This window comes from Erythrolamprus reginae, chromosome Z (genome assembly GCF_031021105.1).
Source record: "Erythrolamprus reginae isolate rEryReg1 chromosome Z, rEryReg1.hap1, whole genome shotgun sequence".
Taxonomy (NCBI): domain Eukaryota; kingdom Metazoa; phylum Chordata; class Lepidosauria; order Squamata; family Dipsadidae; genus Erythrolamprus; species Erythrolamprus reginae.
This window is the reverse complement of record NC_091963.1, coordinates 24076613-24102235: the sequence shown is the minus strand read 5'-3', so window position 1 is coordinate 24102235 and position 25623 is coordinate 24076613. Positions and strand designations below refer to the sequence as shown.

Here is a 25623-nt window from a genome sequence, read left to right as displayed (position 1 = left end):
CGCAACAAATTCAAACTTAATATTAATCGCTCCAAGCTTGACTGTAAAAAATATGACTTTAGCAATCGAGTTCTCGAAGCGTGGAACTCATAACCGGACTCAGTAGTGTCAATCCCTAACCTCCAACATTTCTCCCTTAGACTATCCACGATTGACTTCTCCAGGTTCCTAAGAGGTCAGTAAGGGGCGTACATAAGTGCACTAGCCTGCCTTTCGTCCCCTGTCCAATTGTCTCTCCTTATCTCATATATCATATATCTTTTCTTCCTTTCATATATCTTCTCCTCTACTTTTATATCCTTTCTTTATATATAATACCTCATGTCTATCCTCTTCAATATGTATTGTATATTGGACAAAATAAATAAATAAATAAATAAATAAATAAATAAATAAATAAATAAATAAATAAATAAATAAATAAATAAATAAATAAATAAATAAATAAATAAATAAATAAATAAATAAATAAATAAATAAATAAATAAATAAATAAATAAAATAAAAGTTTAATCCAGATTTTCTTTTTAACTGTCCAGCAACCTAAACAAAAAAAATTATTGGTTCCAGAGCAAAAATTCATTTTGGATATTCAGAAAACCTTTAGGACAGTAACAGAATTTTAAGGGCACTCCAGCCATTGAGTTGGTATCTTCGCATCATCATTTAGGACAGTGATGGCGAACATATGGCACGGGTGCCACAGGTGGCACATAGAGCCATATCTGCAGGCACACGAGTCGTTGCCCTAGCTCTGCTCCAACATGCACATGTGCTGCGGACAGTTGATTTTCAGCTTACAAGGAGGATGGCATTTTTTTACTTTCTGAGGGCTTCCAGTGGGGTGGAGGAGGGTGTTTTAACCCTTCCCGTGTTCCAGGGAAGCTCTGGAGCCTGAGTAAGGTGAAAAACAGGCTTACTTGGCCCACCAAATGTTGGAAGATGGGCTGTTTCTGGAGTACAAAGGGCCTCCGGGGCAGCAGGGGAGGCAATTTTCACCCTCCCCAAGCACTGAATTATGGGTGTGGGCACTTACACAGGCGGGATAGTGTGCGCCCAAGGGAAAAAAGGTTCACCATCGCCGACTTTGGAGATGGTTCTGGGACCACTACATGAATTATTAGTAGACAGACTTAGGATTCCAGTTACTTCCCATTAGAAAATAAAGAGACAGAATTGTACATAATAAGGAGAAACCTTACCCTAGCGTTCCTCGGCCTGACATAGGAGGACTTGGTGGTTTCTGTGTAGGAGGATTTGTTCTCGACAAAGTGCCAGTTCTTGCAGGCTGATTGCTTCCATGCTGAAAACCAGAATAATGCTTAAATATATTTTTTTCCAAAAAAAAAAAAAAAATAGAGCAGTTCAAATAAATGTTGAATGTTTCAGCATCATAATATGAAGAAAGGGTTCCCAGACACCTTTTTGAATACAGCTTATTTTGCTGTCTATTCAGTTAGGCTTAAGGATAATTGATTTCTCCCACCATCCCATTTGCAATTTCATGCCCACTGGTGAACAAATTCTAAGTGGTGTTAGTTTATGAAACAAATCTGATTTCATTGACCATATTACACCAAAGAGACGCTTTCCATATTCAAGATTTATCAATGTATTTTTTCCCCAACTGCATCAGAATTACCATAGGCATGCAAGTGTTTCTGGGAAACCTTCTTTAAAATGTTAAAAGAGAAAACTCGTCTGCTGGATCAAAGCAAAGCACTATGTTATTAGAGGAATTAAATGTTATCTATGAATAAAATGCCTCTGTCGATGTATATCAGTAATATATTAACTGTCAGTTGGAGCTGAAATTAAACACATGTAAATAACCTATGAGTGGGGAAAGGAGCAGAGAAGTATAGGAGAGAGCACTAGCTTTCAAGTGTAATGGCTCAGCATCTATTGTCACAGGCTGTTCTGGATCAAATGATAAATAACTCTTCTTACCTTGGCTTTTAGCCACTTACGTTGGCAAAAATAAAAGGAGGAAGAAAAGCAGAAATTAATGGCACGTCTATTACTGTCCACATGGCAGGTTTTAAATACTGATTTTAAATACGGCAATATAGTATTTCATAGTAAATACTACAGTAGGTGAAATTTTTTTGGCATTTTTTTTTAAACTGGCAGTTGCTATTCAGATACATCAAGCTTTCATTTGTGACTAAATAAGTTCCCGCCAAAAAAGGTTTGTAACAGTTCTTCTATCATAACTGAAAATAGCGTGTTATGGTTAGAGCAATTGAGACACAGTTTAGAAACTACCACTAATACACCATACTTTAGAACAGTGATTTTCAACCTTTTTAAAGCCGCGGCACATTTTTTACATTTACAAAATCCTGGGGCACACCACCAGCCAAAATGACACAAAATGACACTCTAACACAGTACAGTGATCCCTCGAGTATCGCGAGGGTTACGTTCCAAGACCCCTCGCAATACTCGATTTTTCGCAATATAGTGGTGCGGAAGTAAAAACACCATCTGCGCATGCGCGCCCTTTTTTCCATGGCCGCGCATGCGCAGATGGTGTTTTTACTTCCGCACCTGGGAAGACCCAGGGAAGGTTCCTTCCGCCGCCCAGCAGCTGATCTGCTCGGCAGCGCCGCAACAGCGAGGAGCCGAAGATCGGGGTTTCCCCGCCGCCCACGCAAAGGGGAAACCCCGATCTTCGGCTCCTCGCTGCTGCCGCGCCCGCCGCTTGTCCGCCCGCCACTTGTCCGCTGCTTGTCCGCCCGCTGCTTGTCCGCCGCCTGCCTGCCCGCCTGCCCGCCGCTTCTCCACCCGCCGCTTGTCCGCCGCTTGTCCGCCCGCCGCTTGTCCGCCGCCTGCCCGCCCGCCCGCCGCTTGTCCGCCCGCCGCTTGTCCGCTGCCTGCCTGCCCGCCTGCCCTGTGCACGAGAGAGGGAAAGTGAGAAAAAGAGGGAGAGCAAGAGGGGGAGAGATAGAGAAAGAGAGAGAAGGAAAGAAAGAAAGAGATGAGAAAGGAAGGAAGAGAGTGAGAGAGAGGAAGAAAGAGAGAGAGAGAAGAGTGGAGTATTTTTTAATTAATATTTTCTGAAAAATCGCGATATAGCGTTTCGCGAAGATCGAGATCGCGAAACTCGAGGGATCACTGTACATATTATACATATAGTTAATAATATACACCATCAGGAGAAACATAACCAGCTGAGGCTTCATCTAGTGGTGGCAACATTTACCTCCAGTCCTGACCAGGATTAGAAATCAGGACCATGGGGAGGAGTAGCAGCCTCAACCACTCACCGCGGCCACACAATGACAAGTGCACAGCAGCCCCAGCTGGGACCTTCCTGGGTGTGGATGAGAGGCGGCCTGCTATTGGTTCCTCGCTAGTGGTCGGGATGAATCCTAGAAGGTGATTGGTCAGTGAGTGTTCCCTGTGCCTCCACTCTTCCTGTCGCTGGTAGCTGGAGGGATTGTGAGGGGAATGTTTATGTTCGGCTGGAGGCGGCTGGAGGCGGGCCGGATAAATGGCCTCTGCGGACCGTATCCAACACGCAGGCGGTAGTTTGGGGACCCATGTTTAATTTCCCCACGGCACACCTGACCATGTCTCATGGCACACTAGGTAGAAATGGAGATGGGACAAATGGAGATGGTGGCAAATTGTACCAAAATTCCTCTGTAATTTGGCTGGCATTTATAAAATTGAATTTATAAAATAATATTACATGGAAACTTCCCTAATCTAGGTATTAATCAATATAGCCTTCACTGAGCTGGTTTTATAATAGGCCAATTTGCATCACATGAGGGATGAAGCAGACATTTCTATGCTGCAGTTGTCCCAAAGCTGCTTTGATAGACATAAACACTAGTCCAGTTTACACAATGCCAGTTTAGTTCACGCTATTTTCTCTTCATGTAGTTTAAGCAGCCACACAGTAAAGGAACTGTACTGCTTCTTCTTCTAACTCAGTACCCAAAGCATTTTTTTTTAAAGTGTGAGCTTCCCCATGAGAAGTCTAAGTACTTCTACAGAATTATAAACAATTTACTTTTTCTTTCCCAAGAAGTACAGAATACAAATCTGTATTCTTCTTTCTCTTTGGTACTATTATATAGAAATAAAGCCCAGCTAAGGAAAATAGGAATTTAATAATGACAGTCTGATCCAATCAAAATGTGCTTAACAAAAGCACATTTTTCCATAAATGATTATGTTTGCGATTCATCTCCAAGAGAAGAAACAGAAACTAGTGTACATCAAAAATTTTGAAGGCCCTGGGATGCCATAGAAGTTATATAACCATAGGTAGTCCCCAATTTAAAACAGCACTGAAAAAACTGACATACAGTGTTCCCTCGACTTTCGCGGGGGATGCGTTCCAAGACCTCCCGCGAAAGTTGAATTTCCGCGACGTAGAGATGCGGAAGTAAATACACTATTTTTGGCTATGAACAGTATCTCAAGCCTTCCCTTAACACTTTAAACCCCTAAATTACAATTTCCCATTCCCTTAGCAACCATTTAGATTGTTACTCACCATGTTTATTTATTAAGGTTTATTAAAAAAAATATTTATTAAAGGCGGATGAAAGTTTGGCTATGACATATGACATCATCGGGCGGGAAAAACCGTGGTATAGGGGGGGAAACCGTGAAGTATTTTTTAATTAATATTTTTGAAAAACCGTGGTATAGACTTTTCGCGAAGTTCGAACCTGCGAAAATCGAGGGAACACTGTAATCATTTTTCACATTTGCAGCATCTCCATGATCAAAATTTGAATGCTTTGGCAACCGGTTCATATCTGTGTCCCAAAATCATGTGATCACCTTTGCAACCTTCCGGCAAGCAAAGTCAATGGGAAAGCCAAATTTACTTAACAACCGGGTTAATAATGTATCAACTGCAGTGATTCCCGTAACAACTGAGGCAAGACAGACTGTAAAATGGGGCAATATTCATCTAACAAATGTCTCACATAACATATATTTTGGACTCAACTATGATCTAAGCCAGGGGCTACCTGTAGTGGTTGCTGAAGTGGATGCATTAACTATACGAGACAAAAAATAAGACTTTTGATTTAAGATTAGATATTTAAACTCAATTTCATTATCAGTACATTACAATCTTCAAAATAAATTGCTATTCCTATTCATAAATGCCTACTTCAAAAATTACAATCATCTTTCGGCTGTGGAGAGGAGGGCGTTTGTCCAGGTTCGCCTGGTGCACCAGTTGCGGCCCTATTTGGACAGGGAATCATTGCTCACAGTCGCTCATGCCCTCATTACCTTGAGGTTCGATTACTGCAACGCTCTCTACATGGGGCTACCTTTGAAAAGTGTTCGGAAACTTCAGATCGTGCAGAATGCGGCCGCGAGAGCCATCGTGGGGCTTCCCAGATTCGCCCATGTTTCTATAACACTCCGTGGTCTGCACTGGTTGCCGATTAGTTTCCGGTCACAATTCAAAGTGTTGGTTATGACCTTTAAAGCCCTACATGGCACTGGACCAGAGTATCTCCAGAACCGCCTGCTGCCGCACGAATCTCAGCGACCGATAAGGTCCCACAGAGTTGGCCTTCTCTGGGTCCTGTCGACTAAACAATGTCATTCGGCGGGCCCCAGGGAAAGAGCCTTCTCTGTGACGGCCCTGGCCCTCTGGAATCAACTCCCCCCAGAGATTAGAACTGCCCCCACACTCCTTGTCTTTCGTAAGCTACTCAAGACCCACCTATACCCCCAGGCATGGGGGAACTGAGACACCTTCCCCTTGCTTTTATACTTTATGTTTGGTATGTATGTGTTGTTTGGTTTTAAATGATAGGGTTTTATATGTCTTTTTCTCTTTTAATATTAGATTTGTTCTACTGTGACATTATTTTATTATTGTTGTGAGCTGCCCCGAGTCTTCGGAGAGGGGCGGCATACAAATCTTATTATTATTATTATTATTATTATTATTATTATTGTTGTTATTATTATTATTATTATTTCAAATGAGATAATTAAGAGGAAATTTCCTACTAGGTTTCAATAACATCTGCAAAATGGATAGATGCACAAATGTATTGATTTATCAATTGAATGTATAAATGAATGAATTGAAATTGAATTCATACCAATTTAGATCTTATACATATGTGCATTCAACACATTAATGTCGCTAAATGCATGCAACCACAAATGAAATGCTCCTTGCGCAGAAAATGAATAATAATAAAGGATCTGCGATCTCCCATACATTTGACTGGCTGATTTGATCCTGGAGATCTGCCACACGGTTTAAACAATATAATTCATTGGGACTCCAGAGTGCCTTATCTTAATAGAACCTGTTGTCCAGAGCAAGGTTTACCCTCAAATCTGGATAGCTACCTACTCTGCTGCTGTGAAAACCTGACCTTTAACCTAATCCTTTGGTAAGGGGTTGTGAGGCACCTCACTTAATTGTGCAATTTTATCTTTATATTTTATGTTCTCTCTCTCTCTCCCTCTTTCTCTCTCTCTCTCTCGTTCCCTCCCTCCCACTCTCTCTCTCCCTGTAATGAATGAATCAGTCAGAATTTGTTGAGAGTTGGGCAGCACACAACTTTAATAAATGAACATAGTGGCGAAAGAGTCCATCAATATCTAATGGCTTGATGAACACATCTGAATTTGACCTCTGATTACTGCTATACAAGATGCATAATCATAAATGACTGCCTTTATAAAGAATGAAAGCCATTAGGAGCACAATGATTGGTAATTTGGGCAATTTTAAATCTACAGAGTTGTCCTTTTATAGACTTTTTGCACAGCGTGTCTCTGCTTAAAAGACTTCAAGGAAGTGACTTGCATAAACTACTTTCAGAGGAAAAAGCAGATCTGATGTTATACTCCTACTTCCTTGTTCCTTCAACAGTTCTTTTTGCATCAATGCCTTTATTCACTCAGTTTTCAGCAAAACCAATGTTTAACATATAGTGCTATTATAAACTACCCAAAGGCCTCAACAGTTTCAATTGTTTCTAGAAAAAAATATATAATGTAAAGATTATTTTTTATATGTGTGTGAAAGATAAAATAAGATATAAGCTAAAGAATCTCAAAAATAAGACAAGCATTTTATTATTATTATTATTATTATTATTATTATTATTATTATTATTATTATTATTTAGATTTGTATGCCGCCCCTCTCCGACATACAAATTTATTTTTGCCTCAAAAATAAACAAGCAATATCCCTGGATGCAAATATTACAATAATATTTATTTAATGCAATCATATAGCAACTGTCTATTGCATCCAATGGCAAACAAGTCTTTAAAAATATTATCTTCCCCTTATCTAGCACATCTTGTGGGGGGTGAGGACAGGAAACGCTAATTTTTTGACACAATACTAGGTCATGATATTTAAATTCATTAACAATTAATCTTATCGAATAAGTGTTGTTGTTTTTTAATCAATCAAAATCTACCTAGACTAGCTACCGTTCAAAATTTAGATGCAGTAGAATACTCTGGTAACATTCCAGCAAGATATGGGGGCTGCATATGAAACACTGAAGTTTATACCTAAACTGTTTACCTGTCAGTGAAAAATAATCTAATTACTTGAGGAACAACAGATTTAGTGCCCATTCAAAATTTTGACAGCCCCCCAAATGGTACTTATAGCAATAATAATAAGGTTGACTCAGCCTTCCATCCTTATGAGGTGCGTAAAATGAGGACCCGGATTGTGGGGGCAATATGCTGGCTCTGTGAAAAAGTGCTATTGCTAACATGTTGTAAGCCGCCCTGAGTCTAAGGAGAAGGGCGGCATAAAAATTGAATAAATAAATAAATAAATAAATAAATAATAGCCTTAGACTTATATACAGCCCCACATGCTTTATAGCACTCTATGGGAAGTTTGCAATGTCACCATATTGCTCCCCCCTCCCCAAGAATCCTCATTTTACCAATGTTGGAAGGATGGAAGGCTGACTCAACTTTGAGGCACTCAGGATCAAACTCCTGGCTGTGAGCAGTTAGCATGCAATGCTGTATTCTAAACACTGCACCATCATGACCTTATTCCGAAGCTCAGTCCCTCCCTCTCTCTTTCCCTGTCTCTCTCCCCCTCTATTCCTCTTAGTCCTAACCTCTATCTTCCCCCCTCTGTCTCACACACAGAAAGAATCACATTATCATATTTTGATTGCTTGGTAACTGGTCCACATTTATGACAGTATGTGGCATCCAGACGTCATGTGATTGAAATTTTCTATGTTTTTACTGAAAACCAGTTTCATCTTCCAGTTTTTATCATAAATGCTCCATGGTAAACAATAGGTTATCTTAAAAAACCACTGCAAAAAAGTTTGTAAAACTGAGTTGGTCAAGGGCGTGAGTACTTTATGACTCTCATGACATATAACCATAATGGGCAGATTCCATTGTAGTCATACAGTAAGTCACTATATGACTACAATGACTACAACTGCTATTTTCAAACATTCAAAAGACATTTGTCATAACTGCTGTACAATACAGCAGGAAATTAGAGTCCATTCTATCAGAATTGTCAAGGCTGTGTAAAATGGTAGGGCAAGCATCCTAAATGTATTTTTAGATTCATGTTAAAGCTGATATTTGTAGCTGTACTTCCTCTTTATAGAGTTTTGTATACGTCTAAGTTTTTTAAAGAAACATAACACGGTAATTGGTTTCTCAAGAAACTTCTGAAAATAAATTCAGTTCATAAAAAAATTAGGAATCTAAAATCTGAATACGAAAAGCTTAAAACTGATATAAAACAAGAAAAAAAAAAAGATCATCACCAAATACTGAATTTCTTTTCCAAGTTATATTAGAATAAAGCACTTTAAGCAAAAATCAATTTAGAAGGACCAAAATATCATATCAGTCTTATTTACTATCTGAAATGATTGACAAAGCCTAGAACAAGAACCAAAGGCTTACCTTCACACCATGGCCGACATCATCCAATACTGTGTAGTCTATCGGTTTCCGAATATACCTTACAGGACGCTCCATGTTTGCTGGAGCTATAATTTTGTGTGTTCTGGAAGTATTTTTATTGGTTGTCAAAATGCCAATCTCTCTACGGGCAACTTTCTCTTTATGTATGTCCACTGTCTGCAAAGAAAATAAAAAGACAAAAATGGATGCTTAACAATTTAAATTTTATTTTGTTTTGCATAATATATAATGTGCTATACCTTAATTAATATAGAGAATGACTTAGGCTGCGTTTTCCCTCTTAAATCTGATTGCTTTTTGAACCCACCAGAGGGAGCGGGCCTTAAATATAAACTGGGAAGAAATTGGATGTAGGGCAAATACTGTAGCTTGCATGACATATATACATACATTGTTCCAAACATCGTTTGCTAGAACATTCTCATGGTTTCAAGACAGTGTTTTCCTGCTCAGCTGGAGATCGCTTCCTCCTATGCATTCTTGTAATTATGGTGCAATTAAACGACATGAAGCAAAACACATTGAAGATCATACCTTTCTTTAACTTTAACTAAACCCATTAAATGGAAAAAGTAAATAACATTCTACATATAATCACAGGAAAGGAAGCTTTTCCTATAAAGAACAATTTGACCTCATGAAGTGTGCCCATAATTTTTAAAAAATCAACATTTTGTAAGAAAGAGGTAGAACTCAAAAGCAATTAGAAAAAATATCCTGGAAGAAAATCAGTAGATTAGTATATGATTCGACACAAAAATATGTAACCCTTCCCTGGTGCAGAGCTGAAGGGATTGGATACTGTAGCCTAGAGGTTAATTCTCTGCCTTACAAGGCAAATGTTGCAGGTTCAAGTCCCAGTGAGAGTATGGCTAGCTGATGAGGCCAAAATAAGGCCAAAATAGATCTATCCTAGTCTCCCTTAATTTTCAAATTCAGCAAAAAACATGACACACACACACACACACACACACACACACACACACACACACACATATATATATATATATATATATGTTTTCGTAGATTTTCACGGGTACAGGTATGACGGTCTTATATATATATATATAAAGTTAAGTATATATGAAGATCCTATAATCAGAAACTAAACATTTTTCAAACTGTAAAATTCTTTCATTCTGGGAAGATAATTGGGGACAATACAAACTATTAAGTTAGTACGAACTATTTTTGCATTGCTATCCTGATGTATGCACTTTTTAATTGAAATTATCCATATCCTGACAATTTGGTCCCTTTGAAAATTCAATAAAATAAATAAAAATAAGTATTGTAAACTTTAATAATTCATTTGCCAGCCTTCTCCTTTTATTGGCTTCAAGTTTTTATAGTTTGCAAACTTTAATGTTTATCCATTGTTATAAATCAGGAGACTAAAAAAACTTTGCACATAGACCCAAAATTAAAGGAAAAGAGGAAATGTCACACTGAAAATTGTTATCAAAGCATCAACTACAAAAAGATTACACTTCAAGCTATATATTCTACAACTTAAATGCAAATTGCTAATGACTTGAAATATTTGAGATAATTCTAAATATTATGCTTTATATTATGTTTTATAAAGCCATGATGGTGAACCTATGGCGCCCGTGCTACAGGTAGTATGCAGAGCACTCTCTGTGGACATGGGAGCCATCGGGCAGCTCAGCCTCACTGAGCATCCGCATGTCGGCTAGCTGATTTTTGGCTCTCTGAGGCTTTTTTCCCTCCTAGCGCTGTTTTGGGAGGCTTATTTCTCCTTCCAGTGCTGTTTTGGGATGTGAGGCTTCACCCCGACCCAGAACTGTTTTGGGTCGAAGGATGATTGTACATGTGGGGGAGTGTGGGGGTGTGAGAATTATCTATAGAATCTAGGCATCTAAGGCCTAGATAGATACGGAACACTCTTATTGGAGTACAGTGATCCCCCGGTTATTGCGTCCCCGACCATTGCGAACAGGGTAATTTGCGATTTTTGAACCCGGAAGTCAAAACACCATCTGCGCATGCGTGCCCTTTTTTTCTATGGGCACGCATGCGTAGATGGCGCCGGGCAGATCAGCTGCTGGGCGGCTTCCCTGGGTCTTCCCCCTCTTGCTGGCGGGAGGGCGAGAAGCCCCCCCCAGCACCCGCTCGCCCGCCGTTCGCCGCTCGCCCGCCCTTCGCCCGGCCACCCGCCGTTCGCTCGCTGCTCGCGCGGCCACCCGGGTTCGTTTGGCTTCAGGGCTCAGTTGGGAAGGCGCGCGGGTGTTTTAAAACGTCGCCGCTGACATGGGGGGCTTGCTAGCACCCCCCCAAACCCGGGTTGGGGGTTCAGGGGGGGTGCTAGCGAGCCCCCCATGTCGGCGGCGACGTTTTAAAACACCCGTGCGCCTTCCCAACTGAGCCCTCAAGCCAAGCGCCAAAGGCGAACTTCTGCGCTTGGCTTGAGGGCTCAGTTGGGAAGGCGCGCGGGTGTTTTAAAACGACGACGACGACATGGGGGGCTCGCTAGCACCCCCCCAAACCCGGGTTGAGGGTTCGGGGGGGTGCTAGCGAGCCCCCCATGTCGGCGGCGACGTTTTAAAACAGTCGTGCCGCTTTCCAATGAGTCCCGAAGACAAACGTCAAACTTCCGCGTTTGTCTTCGGGACTCATTGGAAAGCGGCGCGGCTGTTTTAAAATGTCGCCGCCGGCATGGGCGGCTTCCTAGCAGCCCCCCAAACCCGGGTTGGGGGTCTGGGGGGGTGCTGGCAAGCCGCCCATGCTGGCGGCGACGTTTTAAGACAGGAACCCCAATCTTCGGCTCCTCGCTAGCGCTGCGAGAGTAAAAACACCATCTGCGCATGCGCAGATGGTGTTTTTACTTCCGCAGCGCTACTTCGCGAAAACCCGCTCGTTGCGGGGGGGTCCTGGAACGGAACCCTTGCAACGATCGGAGGATCACTGTACTAAACTTCCGACCTTTTGGACAGCAGTCCTTGCCAGAAAAACAAACAGTACAATAACATGTTTACATCCTGTATCAAGATGAAGAAATCCTATTTTTTAGGCCAAGAAACATTCATAAAAACAGGACAATAACTTGATGGATTAATCTAGAGGGTTTCGAGGAACTATGATGAAATTGGATGCAAGACAACCCCATACCTGGACAGGAGGAAGGGGGTGTAAACCAGATATGAAAATACTATATATATGGTTCTTGAAGTTGGGTACTTTACCTTTTGAGGTACACGGGGAAAAATACCTGTGACTTCAATTGGTCCTGGTGTGATATTATCACGTTGGTATCGTTGGGATCTTTATGTTATGTTTGATATATGTTATGTGTGATAAATGTTTCTATGATATATATATCATGTGGTTAATAAAGATTTTTAGCTTTTATTCTCATGGTCTGGGGAATTTTTCTTACAGGGGGGATCGTATGCACGTGTGGGGATGAGGGGAATGCAAGGGGGCATGCGCTCATGTGCAAGGGTTGAGGCATGCAGGACGGCCACTGCATTATGGATCTGAACACGCACACACACACATGAGAGTGTGCACACGTGTGCTTTTGACACCCGAGAAAAAAAGGCTAGCCATCACTGGTATAAAAGAACACAGATACAAAGTGTTTGCACCATTTATAATTTCAGAAATTGCAAAACACAATGCAACGTAATTCAGGGAACAATTTAAAATCTAAAAGCTACATAAATAGCAAGAATTATAACATATTCAAAATCTTTGAATATGTTCTAATTCTTGATATTTATATAGGCTTTAAATTATTTGAATATATTGGTAAATTTTCAAATTTTGGCAATGATGTTTGCAAATGATTTTGTTCCAAGGTTCAACCCCAGCTAACAATTGGAATTTCATTTCAATTTCTCAATCAATCTCTTCTAGAATTAAATTATAAGTTTAACATAATGTATAGCACACATTTGCATATGCAGCCAAATCCCAATGTCCGGCAATCTTGTCTTTGGTATCATCTTCAATTGCCTTTTATTCTGAAGATAATTATTGCAAGAAAATTATTGTAATTATGCATGCAGAAGTGGTCCATCCAAATTCTAGAAATAGACCAAAGACATAGCAAGAATTATTTGGCAAGATCAAACTTCATCCTGGAATATATATTCACAGATTGCTGGAAGAAAAAAAAGTGACCTCAAGAAAGAATGTCATAATTTGAAACATTTTTAGGGTATACAGAACCAAGAACACCTACTAGAGTGTGTGTGTGTAACTTGCTATTAAAATATGGCATTGAGACAGAACAAATAAAAGACTGCAGGATAAAATGGATGCAATTTTTAAAAAGAAATAATTACATTATGACAAGAGAACTTAGGAAAAATATTCAATGACATTTACCACAAGCTATAATTTGAGAGAAAATTAGTACAAAATGTTTTATAGATAATAAAACTTCCGGTTTTGCTACTAGGAATCTTTCTAAAGCAAGAACGTTTTTTAAAAACCACAATTTATTAAGGTATATGCTAACAGTATAAGGATTAAGTTGAGATAAAATAAAAAACTAGTCTCGTGGTCTATCTTCCACTTACTTTTTCTTTATATTTATTTCATGATTCAGTACTTATTTACCTTGTCTTCATTTATTCATTCAATTTATATTCCCCCTTTTTTTTCTGGAGCTCAAGATAGAAATTTAGTCATCATAATGGGACCGCCTTCTGCTGCACGAATCCCAGCGACCAATTAGGTCCCACAGAGTGGGCCTTCTCCGGGTCCTGTCAACTAAACAATGTTGTTTGGCGGGACCCAGGGGAATAGCCTTCTCTGTGGCGGCCCCGGCCCTCTGGAACCAACTCTCCCCAGAGATTAGAATTGCCCCCACCTTCTTTGCTTTTCGTAAGCTTCTTAAAACCTACCTCTGCCGCCAGGCATGGGGGAACCGAGATATTCTTCCCCCCCAGGCCTTTACAATTTTATGCATGGTATGTTTGTATGTATGTTTGGTTTTATAATAAGAGTTTTTTTAGTTGTTTTAGTATTGGATTGTTACATGCTGTTTTTATTACTGTTGTTAGCCCCCCCGAGTCTACGGAGAGGAGCGGCATACAAATCCAATAAATAAATAAATAATACCTGAAATAGTACCCCTCTGAGGTCCACAGGGCTAAACTAATCCAAAACCCTACCATGAATTTCCCTTTCTAAAGCTGGATTCAATCAAACATAGTTTTCTGGTTCCTAGTATAATTCTTAGCCTTCCCATAAAACTTTAACATAAATTAATCATTTTTCTGTTTAATTCACATTCATTCAGCAACAGTTTCTAAGTATCATATTTCCAATACGTTTTATTTCTTCTTGTAATCATATTTCCAATAAGTTTTATTTCTTCTTGTTTCTCCTTGCCTGCAACACTGATTCTTATACAATAAAAATACAAAAGCCTTTTGCTTTATAATAGCCATGTTAATTTCTTTCAACATTCATTCCCCAGAAGAGATTGCACATTATCCATTACCTTTCTACCAGAATCTACACATTTTGCAATTGTTCTCTCCAATTTTCCTACCTAATAATTGGACATCTATCTTGATTTTTGATACTTTTACTTTATGTTATGCTTTTTTATAAATCAACAAATTCACACTAAAGCTGAGTCTTATACCTTTCTCGGTGAGCTGAAAAAAATTAATCTGGTCTATCTCTCCCAACTATTAAACAGGTTTCTTCTACCATCTTCCCACAATATACAAACCACATAACTCAAGATGAAACACTCGAACTATCTTTGTTGGATTATCAAGTTCTATCGATGCCATAGTCCAGCGTTTCCCAACCAGTGTGCCGCGGCACACTAGTGTGCCGCGAGACATGGTCAGGTGTGCCGCCAAACTCCTAGGGCAGCTCCAGCTGGGCGGGGCACTGCCGGTGCGGCTACTTTCCGATGCCGCTATTGCTGGCGCTCTCCTGCCCCAAAGAAGGAAGGCGGGAAAAAAGGAGAGCTTCATTCTTCGCACCGGCAGCAAGAGGAGGAGGGCGCCATCAGCAACGGCACCAAGTAATAGCTGGGGGATGGCGGTGGCAAGAGCTCCAGGGCGGAGGCACCAGCAGCGCCCCGCCCAGCTGGAGCTTCCCTGGCGGGGGCGGCAACCAATGTCCTTTGGGGCCCGGAGGGAGGGCGGTGGGAGCAGGAGGGTGCCGGGCCGCGCACGCCTGCACCAGCGCACCCCAAAACACCACCCCCCGCACACCCTTTTCCAAGGGCGAAGCCACAGCTGCCCCCCTGCGCCTCTAGGCCCCTCGCGCCCCTGGCTGCTCGCCGCTGCCTTCGCCGAAAGCGCTTTTGACCCGGGCTCTCAGCGAGGGGGCTGCAGGAGAGGCGGCGAAGGCGATCTCTCTCGTTCTACGGAGGCTGGAGAAAGTGATTTTCAATGTCGGGGGCGCGGGCCGGCGTGCGCTCTTCCCATCCCCCTGCCCCATTCAAAGTAAGCCGGCAGGGGGATGGGGAGAGCGCACGCCGGCCCGCGCCCCCGACATTGAAAATCACTTTCTCCAGCCTCCGTAGAACGAGAGAGATCGCCTTCGCCGCTTCTCCTGCAGCCCCCTGGCTGAGAGCCCGGGACAAAAGCGCTTTCGGCGAAGACAGCGGCGAGCAGCCAGGGGCGAGAGACATAGCAAGAGAGACAGAGAGTGAAAGAAAGAGAGATAGCAAGAGAGGCAAAGAGAAAGAAAGAGACATATAGGCAGTGAAAGAGAGAGAGAGAGCAAGAAAGAGACAAAAAAGCAAGAAAGAGATAGCAAGAGAGACAGAGAGAAAGCAAGGGAGAGAGAAAGACATAGAGGGAGGGAAGGAGGGAGAGAGAACAAAAAAGAGGAAGAAAGAAAGAGGGATGGAGAGAGAGAAAGAAGGGAAGGAAGATAATGAGGGAGGGAGAAATAGAGCGAAAGGGAGGGAGAGATTTTTTTTTTGTCCAAACTTTTATTTAGCCGCCCCCGCCCCCCCCCCCCCCGGTTCAATGTTCCCCAGGATTTTGAAAATATGAATAATGTGCCGCGGCTCAAAAAAGGTTGGGAAACACTGCCATAGTCAGACAGCCAGTACTGTCAGCTATATTAACAGAGTTTTGGAAAAATAATGAATCTCTCTAACACCATCATTTTATTCACATATATTGAGACACTCTGTATTAACATTCCTCATAAAAATGGATACCCAATCATTTCCTTTAACTAGATTTACAGATGCTGTTGATCTTTTGGATAAAAATCTGGTGTGTATTTAATAATATCATTCATTATCATGGAGGGGTGAGTTAGATAAATCTTTGGAGAAAAGTTGAGTAGATGTGCAGAGATCTGTTTTTGCATCTTTATTGATAAATATCATTGCAAAGGAAAAGAATTTAAAGTACTTTGGCCCTACAAAACTTCAATCTCCTCAAAACTAGCAGATACAGTTGCACTAAAGAATTATCATCTGGAACTAGGGAATCTTTTATAAGCCTTTCAATGTAGACAAATCCAATGATCCAAGTGGATGGTTGACCAAATCTATCAGTTCTATTTCAAAGAAGGTGCTAGAATATTAAGCATTGACTCTTTCCCCTTTTCTTGTAATTATCATTAATATCAATCTTATAAGAACTTTGCCACTCACAGAATGTGACTTTTCGTTCCCCCTCTACCAAATCCAGCATTTTTAAGATATACAGAGCAATAATTCACATATCATCGAACTAGCATGAAAAAAAATCACAGGAAATTTTTCATAATAAAAACTCTTCCCAGCTTATTCTAACCAATTTACAGATGCATTAGATTTTTGCATAAATAGCACCTGTTTTGTTTCAATACCAATTCAATGGAAGTTTGCATATAGGCTGAACTTAAACTTAACGTGGCTGTGATTAATTTTTAGAATTTCTAATATTGAACATTTTCACTAGAAAATGGAATAAGGTCATAATGTTTTCAATACAAGGTTTACATTCACAGAATGAGAATAAAAAATTTGATATGAACCACAAAACCCAGTATCTAGAGAGCTTATGCTTCCATTATTAATAATGTACTCACAGTCCTTAGAGTTACTCAGATAAGCTTGGAAAACCAGTCGGGCAAGCAGCATTTAATAAAGCATCAAGAGCAAGATATTACTTGGAATCCTAATATCAGAACCCAGACACAGACTTTAACTGTGTTTTCTTTTAAAAGTAGATTATATTACTGCTCCTATAAGGGATTCCTAAAGAAAGCTCAATATTATTATTATTATTATTATTATTATTATTATTATTATTATTATTTATTCGATTTGTATGCCGCCCCTCTCCGAAGACTCTGGGCGGCATATGCTGTAATCATCATAGTAACTATTACCATATTGTAGTTTTGGTATTTATAAAAATTGTGTTTTCAAATTTTATTTATTTATATTTATAAAACCTGCCTCCCTTTCTTTGAAGAAACATTTAAATATGTTAAAGGGTTAAATAAGGTTCAGGAGGGAAGTGTTTTTAATAGGAAAGTGAACACAAGAACAAGGGGACACAATCTGAAGTTAGTTGGGGGAAAGATCAAAAGCAACATGAGAAAATATTATTTCACTGAAAGAGTAGTAGATCCTTGGAACAAACTTCCAGCAGACGTGGTTGGTAAATCCACAGTAACTGAATTTAAACATGCCTGGGATAAACATATATCCATTGTAAGATAAAATACAGGAAATAGTATAAGGGCAGACTAGATGGACCATGAGGTCTTTTTCTGCCGTCAGTCTTCTATATTTCTAACATGTTGAAAGGATCTAGCAAATTTTTATTTCTTGTGTGCAGAATCCCTAAATGACTGTCATGTTTCTCCCAGATGTTGCTAGAAAGTTCACAGGTATTATTTCAAGGCCAAAATGTATATATGTTTATTGAAAACATTAAAGAGCCATTGATGAAGAAATTCAGCATTTGATAAATGTAAAATTCAAGCAAGTGAATTTTTTTTTGTTCCTGCAAGGTAACCAGTTTAAAAATCTCAAACTTTGGGGTTTGCTATCTATAACAACAATGCAACACATCAGTTTAGATTCAGGCATTCATTTTTAACATTGTCATATTTTATCAGTGTGGGATTCAAAAAAATTTACTACTGTGGACGTGGCTTGGTGGGCATGGTTTAATGGACTTGGGAGGGAAAGGAAGCTTTAAAATCTCCATTTCCTACCCACCCCAGGGGAAGGATTTTACAAAATCCCCATTTCCTCCCAATTAGCTGGGACTTGGGAGGCAGAGAATAGATGGGAAGGGGGCAGTCAGAAGTGGTATCTACCAGTTCTCCAAACTACTTAAAATTCCCTCTACCAGTTCTCCAGAACTGGTCAGAACTGCTGAAATACACCTCTGTATTTAACCCTCTTTTTCTCTATCTTCACAATCTCCCACAAAATTTTTTTATTTATCTGTTTCTGAGTTATATCAACCTGCATAGAAATTAGAGTCTTAAGTTCTGGTCTTGAGGTTCTGAATAAAGACTTGCTTCCTTGTGCATTTTCCCCTTTAAATATAAATAAAGAGGAGTAAAGAGGAAGAATATTCAATTGACACATTTCAATATCTAGTTAACTATTTGTGCATGAGAAAATACAGAGGACTTAGGAAGCAACTTTCAGATGATGAATAGATGGCTACTCACATTAACAGAATCTCCACCATATTTCAAAACAATTCTTAATTGTGTGGTATTAAGCATTCATTCACATTTTGTTCTCTGTGAAAACCTGCCAAGACTTGATTTTACCATCACATCACCCTGGGGTTCAAAAATCACAATTCTGGACTTAGGAAGGAATGTCTCCAGCTTTGCCACCAGGCAGGCTTGTTGCAAAGAAGAATTACAAATAATTACTCTAATTCTGAGAACTTGAAAAACAATCTTATTCCACTACCTGTATTACAGCATGCCTGCAATTTAAATTATTTTGTCTTCTAACTGGCTTTGTGAAACATAAGATATATCCTTAAGATATTATTTGAAGAAAATGTTACACTTAATTCAAACAATTACAAGGAATTTTTCTCAACATAGTCAACTGCTTGTACAGGAAATGAAATGAAAATAAAGAAAAAGCTATCTCTACATAATATGTCTGGTTCCTTGTAGAAATAGCCCCTTGGGGGGCCTGGCATGAAACCGGTCCATGGCACTATGGCAATACAAGATACCATTTTTCTGAGGAACTGGGACAGCATCACCAGTGATACTATTCTGTCCGCTCGATTCTGGCTCTTGAAGAATCCACGGTTGGAGTTCCGCCACTGTTGGGGTAAATGTTGCCTCTGGAGTGAGCTTGTGCCCCCCTCAAGAGCTGACTTCTCTCAATAGTTGTTACAGGAATATGTGACACAGAATAAGCAGAAGGTTCATCCTGTCTTGCAGACCCTGAAAGGCCTTCATGTTCTAACTGCTCACTAAGTGCAACCAAGACCAAGTACCTGTAGGTATCACCTGGTGCTCTGCATGTGGCATCTGTTGCAAGGCCCTCTCCAGAAACTGCTGCACAATTGAGTTGTCGGCCATTTTGAGATCAGAATGCCCCTGCAGCTCCCTTTTTTGCTTTGTCAAACTCCTTATCTAAGGCCTTCTGCCTTTGTTTGGCTGCCTTCTCCACGGATTGGGAGGATTTCTGGTGGGCCCTAGGCCCCTAGCTTTAGCTCCAATTTTGTTTGCTGCTAGCCTAGCAGACCTGGGCTTAATTGGCTTCTGCCATTCCTGTCTGTGGCCTGAGGAGACCATAGTTCCTCCACTAGGCCAGAGCCTGCACAACCATCCTCTATTTTATTTGTGTTTCTTTCACAAGGGAAGTCCTGAAATGGGGCAGACATGCTCAAAAACCCTGCTGCCAGCTCAGCCTCAGTTTCTAGCTTCTACAGAGTCCTGAAGGTCAGGTAGGAGCTCTGGTCCCACCGCAACTGTGGATTACAATTGGGCCTTGACCTAAAGGTGTAATTATAATCAGGATTGATAAGCAAGCTGCAAGATTTGAAAATGCATGATTCCAGGCAGTCTTAAGTGATTTGCAACTGCCACGACAATTTGTAGAGTTCAGGAATGTGGCCATACAATCGACCAGTGACTGACTCTTCTGATACAGCTATAATGAAGGGCCAGTAGCTGTTTGGTTAGGATCCCAGAGCCGCTATGCACTCAAAAGCAGTCTTATGCAATCACATGGCTGCTACGGGCTCCCAAACATGTGGAGTATGACCGCCAGAGCAGTCAGAAACTCCAGGCTCCTCTCCACAGTCGCAGACTGTTCCGGGGCCCATGCTGATGATATTGGTCTTAGTGAACAACTGAGAGATGCAGGGACTGATCCAAATATGGCCGTCAAAGTGAATGGCCTGTCCAAGCTTCTATCCATCGTTGTGGAGAGCCAAGGAGGTGCGCCGATGATGTTCGTCATCAATCAGCTGAGAGGCATGCTGAAAGTCTCAGAAAGTCTCAGCCGTTCCAGGCTCCTATCCACCACTGCGGAGAGCCAATGCCTCAGTTGTGAGGCATGTTGCACCAAAACACCTTAAAAGGCCAAACTGTTCCTGCTCTGTCTGTAAAATTGAGGATCTTTACAGTACTAAAAAAATCAATTTCTCCTCAGAAACTCTCTGGAGTGAAAATTTAGCATCAAAACAAGCTGAGATTGAGTTGAAAACTAAGGTTTTCAGAATTTCATCTCAGTCAATAGAGCTACAAGCATAGTTCCCTCTAAGCTGAGCAGTGAGCAATCGCTCACTTAAAAATCATCATCAACTCAGAGTTTTCCAAACCTGCCCAGAAGCCGAGAGGGAAAGAGTGAGAGGGAAGGAGAGAGAGAGGAAGAGAGAGAAACAGATAGAAAAAAGAGAGGAAGGAAAAGAGAAAGAAAAAGAATGGGAGTAAGGAAGAGAGAAAGAAAATCAAAATCTAGTTTGAAACTAGCTCAACTATTTAAGTGGCATTTTGATATTGATAGAGTTGCCCTATTATGAGCTCACTGTTATAGACACACAGTACAGTATTTTATTTTGAAATTCTCTGAGGCAAAACAGGGTGGGTTTTTTATTTGTTTGTTTGTTTGTTTGTTTGTTTATTTATTTATTATTTCTGTGCCTCCCAGTCCCGAAGGGACTGCCGCTCAGACACTATACTTTTCCGCCCACCCCCCCAAAAAATTAGAGGGAACACTGGCTACAAGACTAGAGCAACAAATCCTGGACTCTCCAGTTGATACTATGGAGACTCTGGACATTAAAAAAAAGTGCAGCTTACAGGGCCTTATATGGTTCCTAACAATCTTTCTGAAGACTTAATATTCAGTGTTCGGGTTGTGAATGGAACTACTATGGACAAACTGCATACCGTATTTTTCGCTCCATAAGATGCAATTTTTTTCCTCCCAAAGTAGGATGAAAAATCAGCCCCGTCTTATGGAGCGAAGATGCAGGAAGGGAGGGGGGGGGAGGCTGCGAACTCGGAAGTGCCATCCCGCCGGCTGGCTGGCTAGCTGCTGCCTGGCCCCCTCACTCCCGGAGGAGGGGTCTCCCTCCGCACCACCAGCGGCGCTCCCCCCGCCAGCCAGCCAGCCAAGCCCCAAGCCCGCCGGAACCGGCTCCTCGCTCTCCCCCCCGCCGCCCGCCGCGTTTGCAGGAGGTGGGGAGGGTCGGGCGGCCCGCCAAGTCCAGGAGGGATGCCGCTGCCGCTGCCCCCCCTTCCCTCTCTCCGCCCGCCGCTGCGCCTCCTTGACGCCGAGAGGAAATGCCGGCAAAGGCTTTTCTCAGCGGAGGCCGGCGAAGGCGATATTCAATGTCGGGGGCGCATGGGCGGTTGCGCGCGCTCCCTATCTCCCTGCTAGCCCACTCGGAATATTCAAAATAAGAAAAGCCTTTGCCGGTGAAGGTTTTTCTTATTTTGAATATTCCGAGTGGGCTAGCAGGGAGATAGGGAGCGCGTGCAACCGCCCGTGCGCCCCCGACATTGAATACAGTGATCCCTCGATCATCGCGAGGGTTCCGTTCCAGGACCCCTCGCGAAGATCGATTTTTCGCGAAGTAGCGGTGCGGAAGTAAAAACACCATCTGCGCGTGCGCAGATGGTGTTTTTGCTTCCACTGCCGGCCGCCCTTCGCCTGCCCACCCCGTTGCTCGCGCCTGGGGTGCGCGCGCGCTTGGGGACATCCCAGCTCCGCTCCCCAGCTGGGGAGCGGACCTAGGGAGTCCCCAAGCGCGCGCGCTTTCCCCAGCAACGCGCGCGCGGTGGGGACTCCCTCCCCAGCTGGGGAGCGGACCTAGGGAGTCCCCAAGCGCGCGCGCTTTCCCCAGCAACGCGCGCGGGGTGGGGACTCCCTCCCCAGCTGGGGAGCGGACCTAGGGAGTCCCCAAGCGCGCGCGCTTTCCCCAGCAACGCGCGCGGGGTGGGGGACTCCCTCCCCAGCTGGGGAGCGGACCTAGGGAGTCCCCAAGCGCGCGCGCGCATTCCCCAGCAACGCGCGCGGGGTGGGGACTCCCTCCCCAGCTGGGGAGCGGACCTAGGGAGTCCCCAAGCGCGCGCGCATTCCCCAGCAACGCGCGCGCGGTGGGGACTCCCTCCCCAGCTGGGGAGCGGACCTAGGGAGTCCCCAAGCGCGCGCGCTTTCCCCGCCCGCCCACGCCGTTGCTCGCGCCGATGCTGTCTTACCAGGGCAAGAGGGGGAAGACCCAGGGAAGCCTCTGCCCGGCGGGGAAACTCCACCATCTACGCATGCGTGGAAGGGCACGCATGCGCAGATGGTGGAGTTTACTTCCGGGTTGAAAACTCGCGATATGGCGTTTCGCGAAACTCGAGATCGCGAAACTCGAGGGATCACTGTATCACCTTTGCCGCCGGCCCTACAACCCCCTTGCTGAGAGCTCTCGGCAAAGGTGAGGCGGGCAGGGCGTGCGCGCGTCACCGCTGAGAAGAACGGAGAGAGAACGAGAGTGAGTGAGAGCAACAGACAGCAAGATAGTGAGAAAGAGAGAGTGAGAGAAAGGGGGGGAGAGAGAGAAAGAGAGAGGGGGAGAGAGAGAAAGAGAGGGAGAGGGAGAAAGAGAGTGGGAGAGGGGGGGAGAGATAGCAAGAGAGGGAGAGAGAGAAAGAGAGAGGGAGAGGGGGGAGAGAAAGAGAGAGGGAGAGGGGGGAGAGATAGCAAGAGAGGGAGAGAGAGAAAGAGACAGGGAAAGGGGGAGAGAGGGGGGAGGGAAAGAGAGAGGGAGGGAGAGAGAGGAGATAAAGGAAGAGGAGAGAGAGAAAGGAAGAGAAAGAAAGAAAGAGGGATAGAAAGAGAGAGAGAGAGTGAGAGATGCTCAGTGAGCCTTTCTTTGAAGTTGCCTTTCTTTCTTTCTTTCTTTTTCTCTCTTGCTCTCTTGCTCTTTCATTCTTTTTTCTTTCTCTTGCTTTCTTTCTTTCTCTTGCTTTCTCTCCTTCCTTCCTTCCCTCCTTCCATTCCCCCTCTCTATTTTTATTTCTCTTTCATTTTCTTTCTTTCTCTCTTTCTTGCTTTCTTTCTTGCTCTTTTTCTTTCTCTCTTTTACCTTCCCTTCCTCTATTTCTTCTTTTCTTTCTCCTTCCTACCTTCTTCCCTCCCTCCCTCCCTTCAGTCCTTCCTCTCTTACTCTCCCCTTTCATAAGTTTCCTTGCTTCCTTCCTCTGTTCCTGTTCCTTCCCCCTTTCTTTCTTTCTTTCTTTCTTTCCTTCCTTCCCTCCCTCCATTTCTTGCTTTCCTTTTCCTTCCTCCCTTCTTTCCTCCCTCACTCCCTTCTTTCACTCCTTCCTCTCTTCCTCTCCCCTTTTTGGCTCAAAATATTTTTTTTTCTATTTTCCTCCTCTAAAATCTAGGTGCGTCTTATCAGCAGGTGCGTCTTATAGAGCAAAAAATACGGTATTTTTCCCATTTACTTTTGGAATATATTGTGTGTAAAGCCTGATTTGACCATTAAGCATAAAGATGCTACCTGGAACCTTGACACTGAGACTACATTAAATGCTAGTCTTTATGTTTGTTTCATTCAAAAGAGCAAATTATCTTGATATTGTTGGCCAGAAAATACATATTGTATATTTTGCAGAAATCAAATTTCACTCAAAGATCATTATATCTTACTGCTTCCACCTTTTTTTAACTTCAAATTTCTGCTAATAAAGCCAAGATGGAATACCGCATGGAGGCACTTCAGAAAAAGTAATAAAATGTATGATCCCAAATATAATTGTAATGCTGACTGAAATTTATTCCATTTGCACATAGCATGTGTTGTATGGGAAAAATTAGAAACATGAATCTTACTGTTTTTATTTTGTTAAAATATTAGGAAATTCTGCTTGGTTTAGCTGATCACAGAAGAAATGTACCTTAACAGAAAAAAATGTATCTTTAAAAAAAATTAAAATAAGACAAAATGAAGAAATATTATTTTTTAAAAGTTAATAGTATTATCGTTCCTTAGTCTGTCAAAGTTGTATGGTTGCAGCACACACACACACACACACACACACACAAACTAAAAAAATAGCGAAACAGGAATGTGCAATCTGTTTTTGACTCTTCATACGCTGCATAGTTAAGGCATATATTCAATATCTGTGTGCTATTGTGTTGGAAGTAACTTCAAGATGTCTCCCTCCCTTCCTCCCTCACGTTTTAAATATAAAATTGCAAATACCATGATTTTGGTACACGGTCAAGGTTTTTTTGTTCTTTTATTTATCTATTAAATTTGTACTTGTCTTTTCTCAAGGGATTCAAGAATGATGTATGTATTATTCCTTCCCTCAATTCTTTCCAGCCAATAATCAGTGAAGCTGGTTGCGTTAAAAAATAATAATTGTGTCAATCCGGTGAGGTCTCATGACTGAGAATGAATTAGATCTGACAGTCTTTTCTTATTTCCAATTTATTTTATTTATTTTATTTATTTATTTTATTTATTTTATTTATTTTATTTATTTTATTTATTTTATTTATTTTATTTATTTTATTTATTTTATTTATTTTATTTATTTTATTTATTTTATTTATTTTATTTTTTTATTTTATTTTATTTTATTTTATTTATTAATTTAATTTGTTATTTAATTTAATTTAATTTAATTTAATTTAATTTAATTTAATTTAATTTATTATTTTATTTTATTTTATTTTATTTTATTTATTTTATTTTATTTGTTTGTTTGTTTGTTTGGATTTATATGCCGCCCCTCTCCGAGGACTCTATTATACTATACTAGATCTTTCTTCCAGATTTTTCACGTGTTACAATATTTGAAGTGTAAAGAACCAAATGGCATACCTTATAGGGCACGCCAAAATTTAATTCAAGCCCTTTCTTGATATACCCCCCAAAAAATTGCCTTTTTCCTAGCTGCCGTGCATTCAGTTGACATTTTCATTGTGCAATTCACCACATAAAGTCCTACCAAATTTCAGAGACCCTGATCTCTCTAGACTAGATTTAGTTCAGTCCTGACTGGAAAAATTCAGGAATATCTTTTTAATATTAGCACTGTTGCTGTTATAATCCTCTTAAAGGAATACAGATAATTGATAAGTTAGTACCACAGCTGTAAAGTGAATTTGGTTCTCCCACTGACTCTGCTTGTGAGAAGGTCGCAAAATGGGATCACATGACCTTAGGACATAGTGACCATCGTAAGTATGAA

At 41.6% G+C, this 25623-nt stretch overlaps 1 protein-coding gene across 3 annotated transcripts in view; it reads right to left on the bottom strand.

The window, feature by feature from the left end:
• Window positions 1-25623, bottom strand: part of ABI1 (abl interactor 1) — a 110232-nt gene that overhangs the window by 25151 nt on the left and 59458 nt on the right. For all 3 annotated transcript variants that reach the window (XM_070728227.1, XM_070728228.1, XM_070728226.1), the window contains exons 3-4: window positions 8941-9117; window positions 1203-1303 (exon numbers count right to left, since the gene is read on the bottom strand). In XM_070728227.1, coding sequence (XP_070584328.1) covers window positions 1203-1303; window positions 8941-9117 — 278 coding nt within the window. The remainder of the gene's footprint in view (window positions 1-1202; window positions 1304-8940; window positions 9118-25623) is intronic.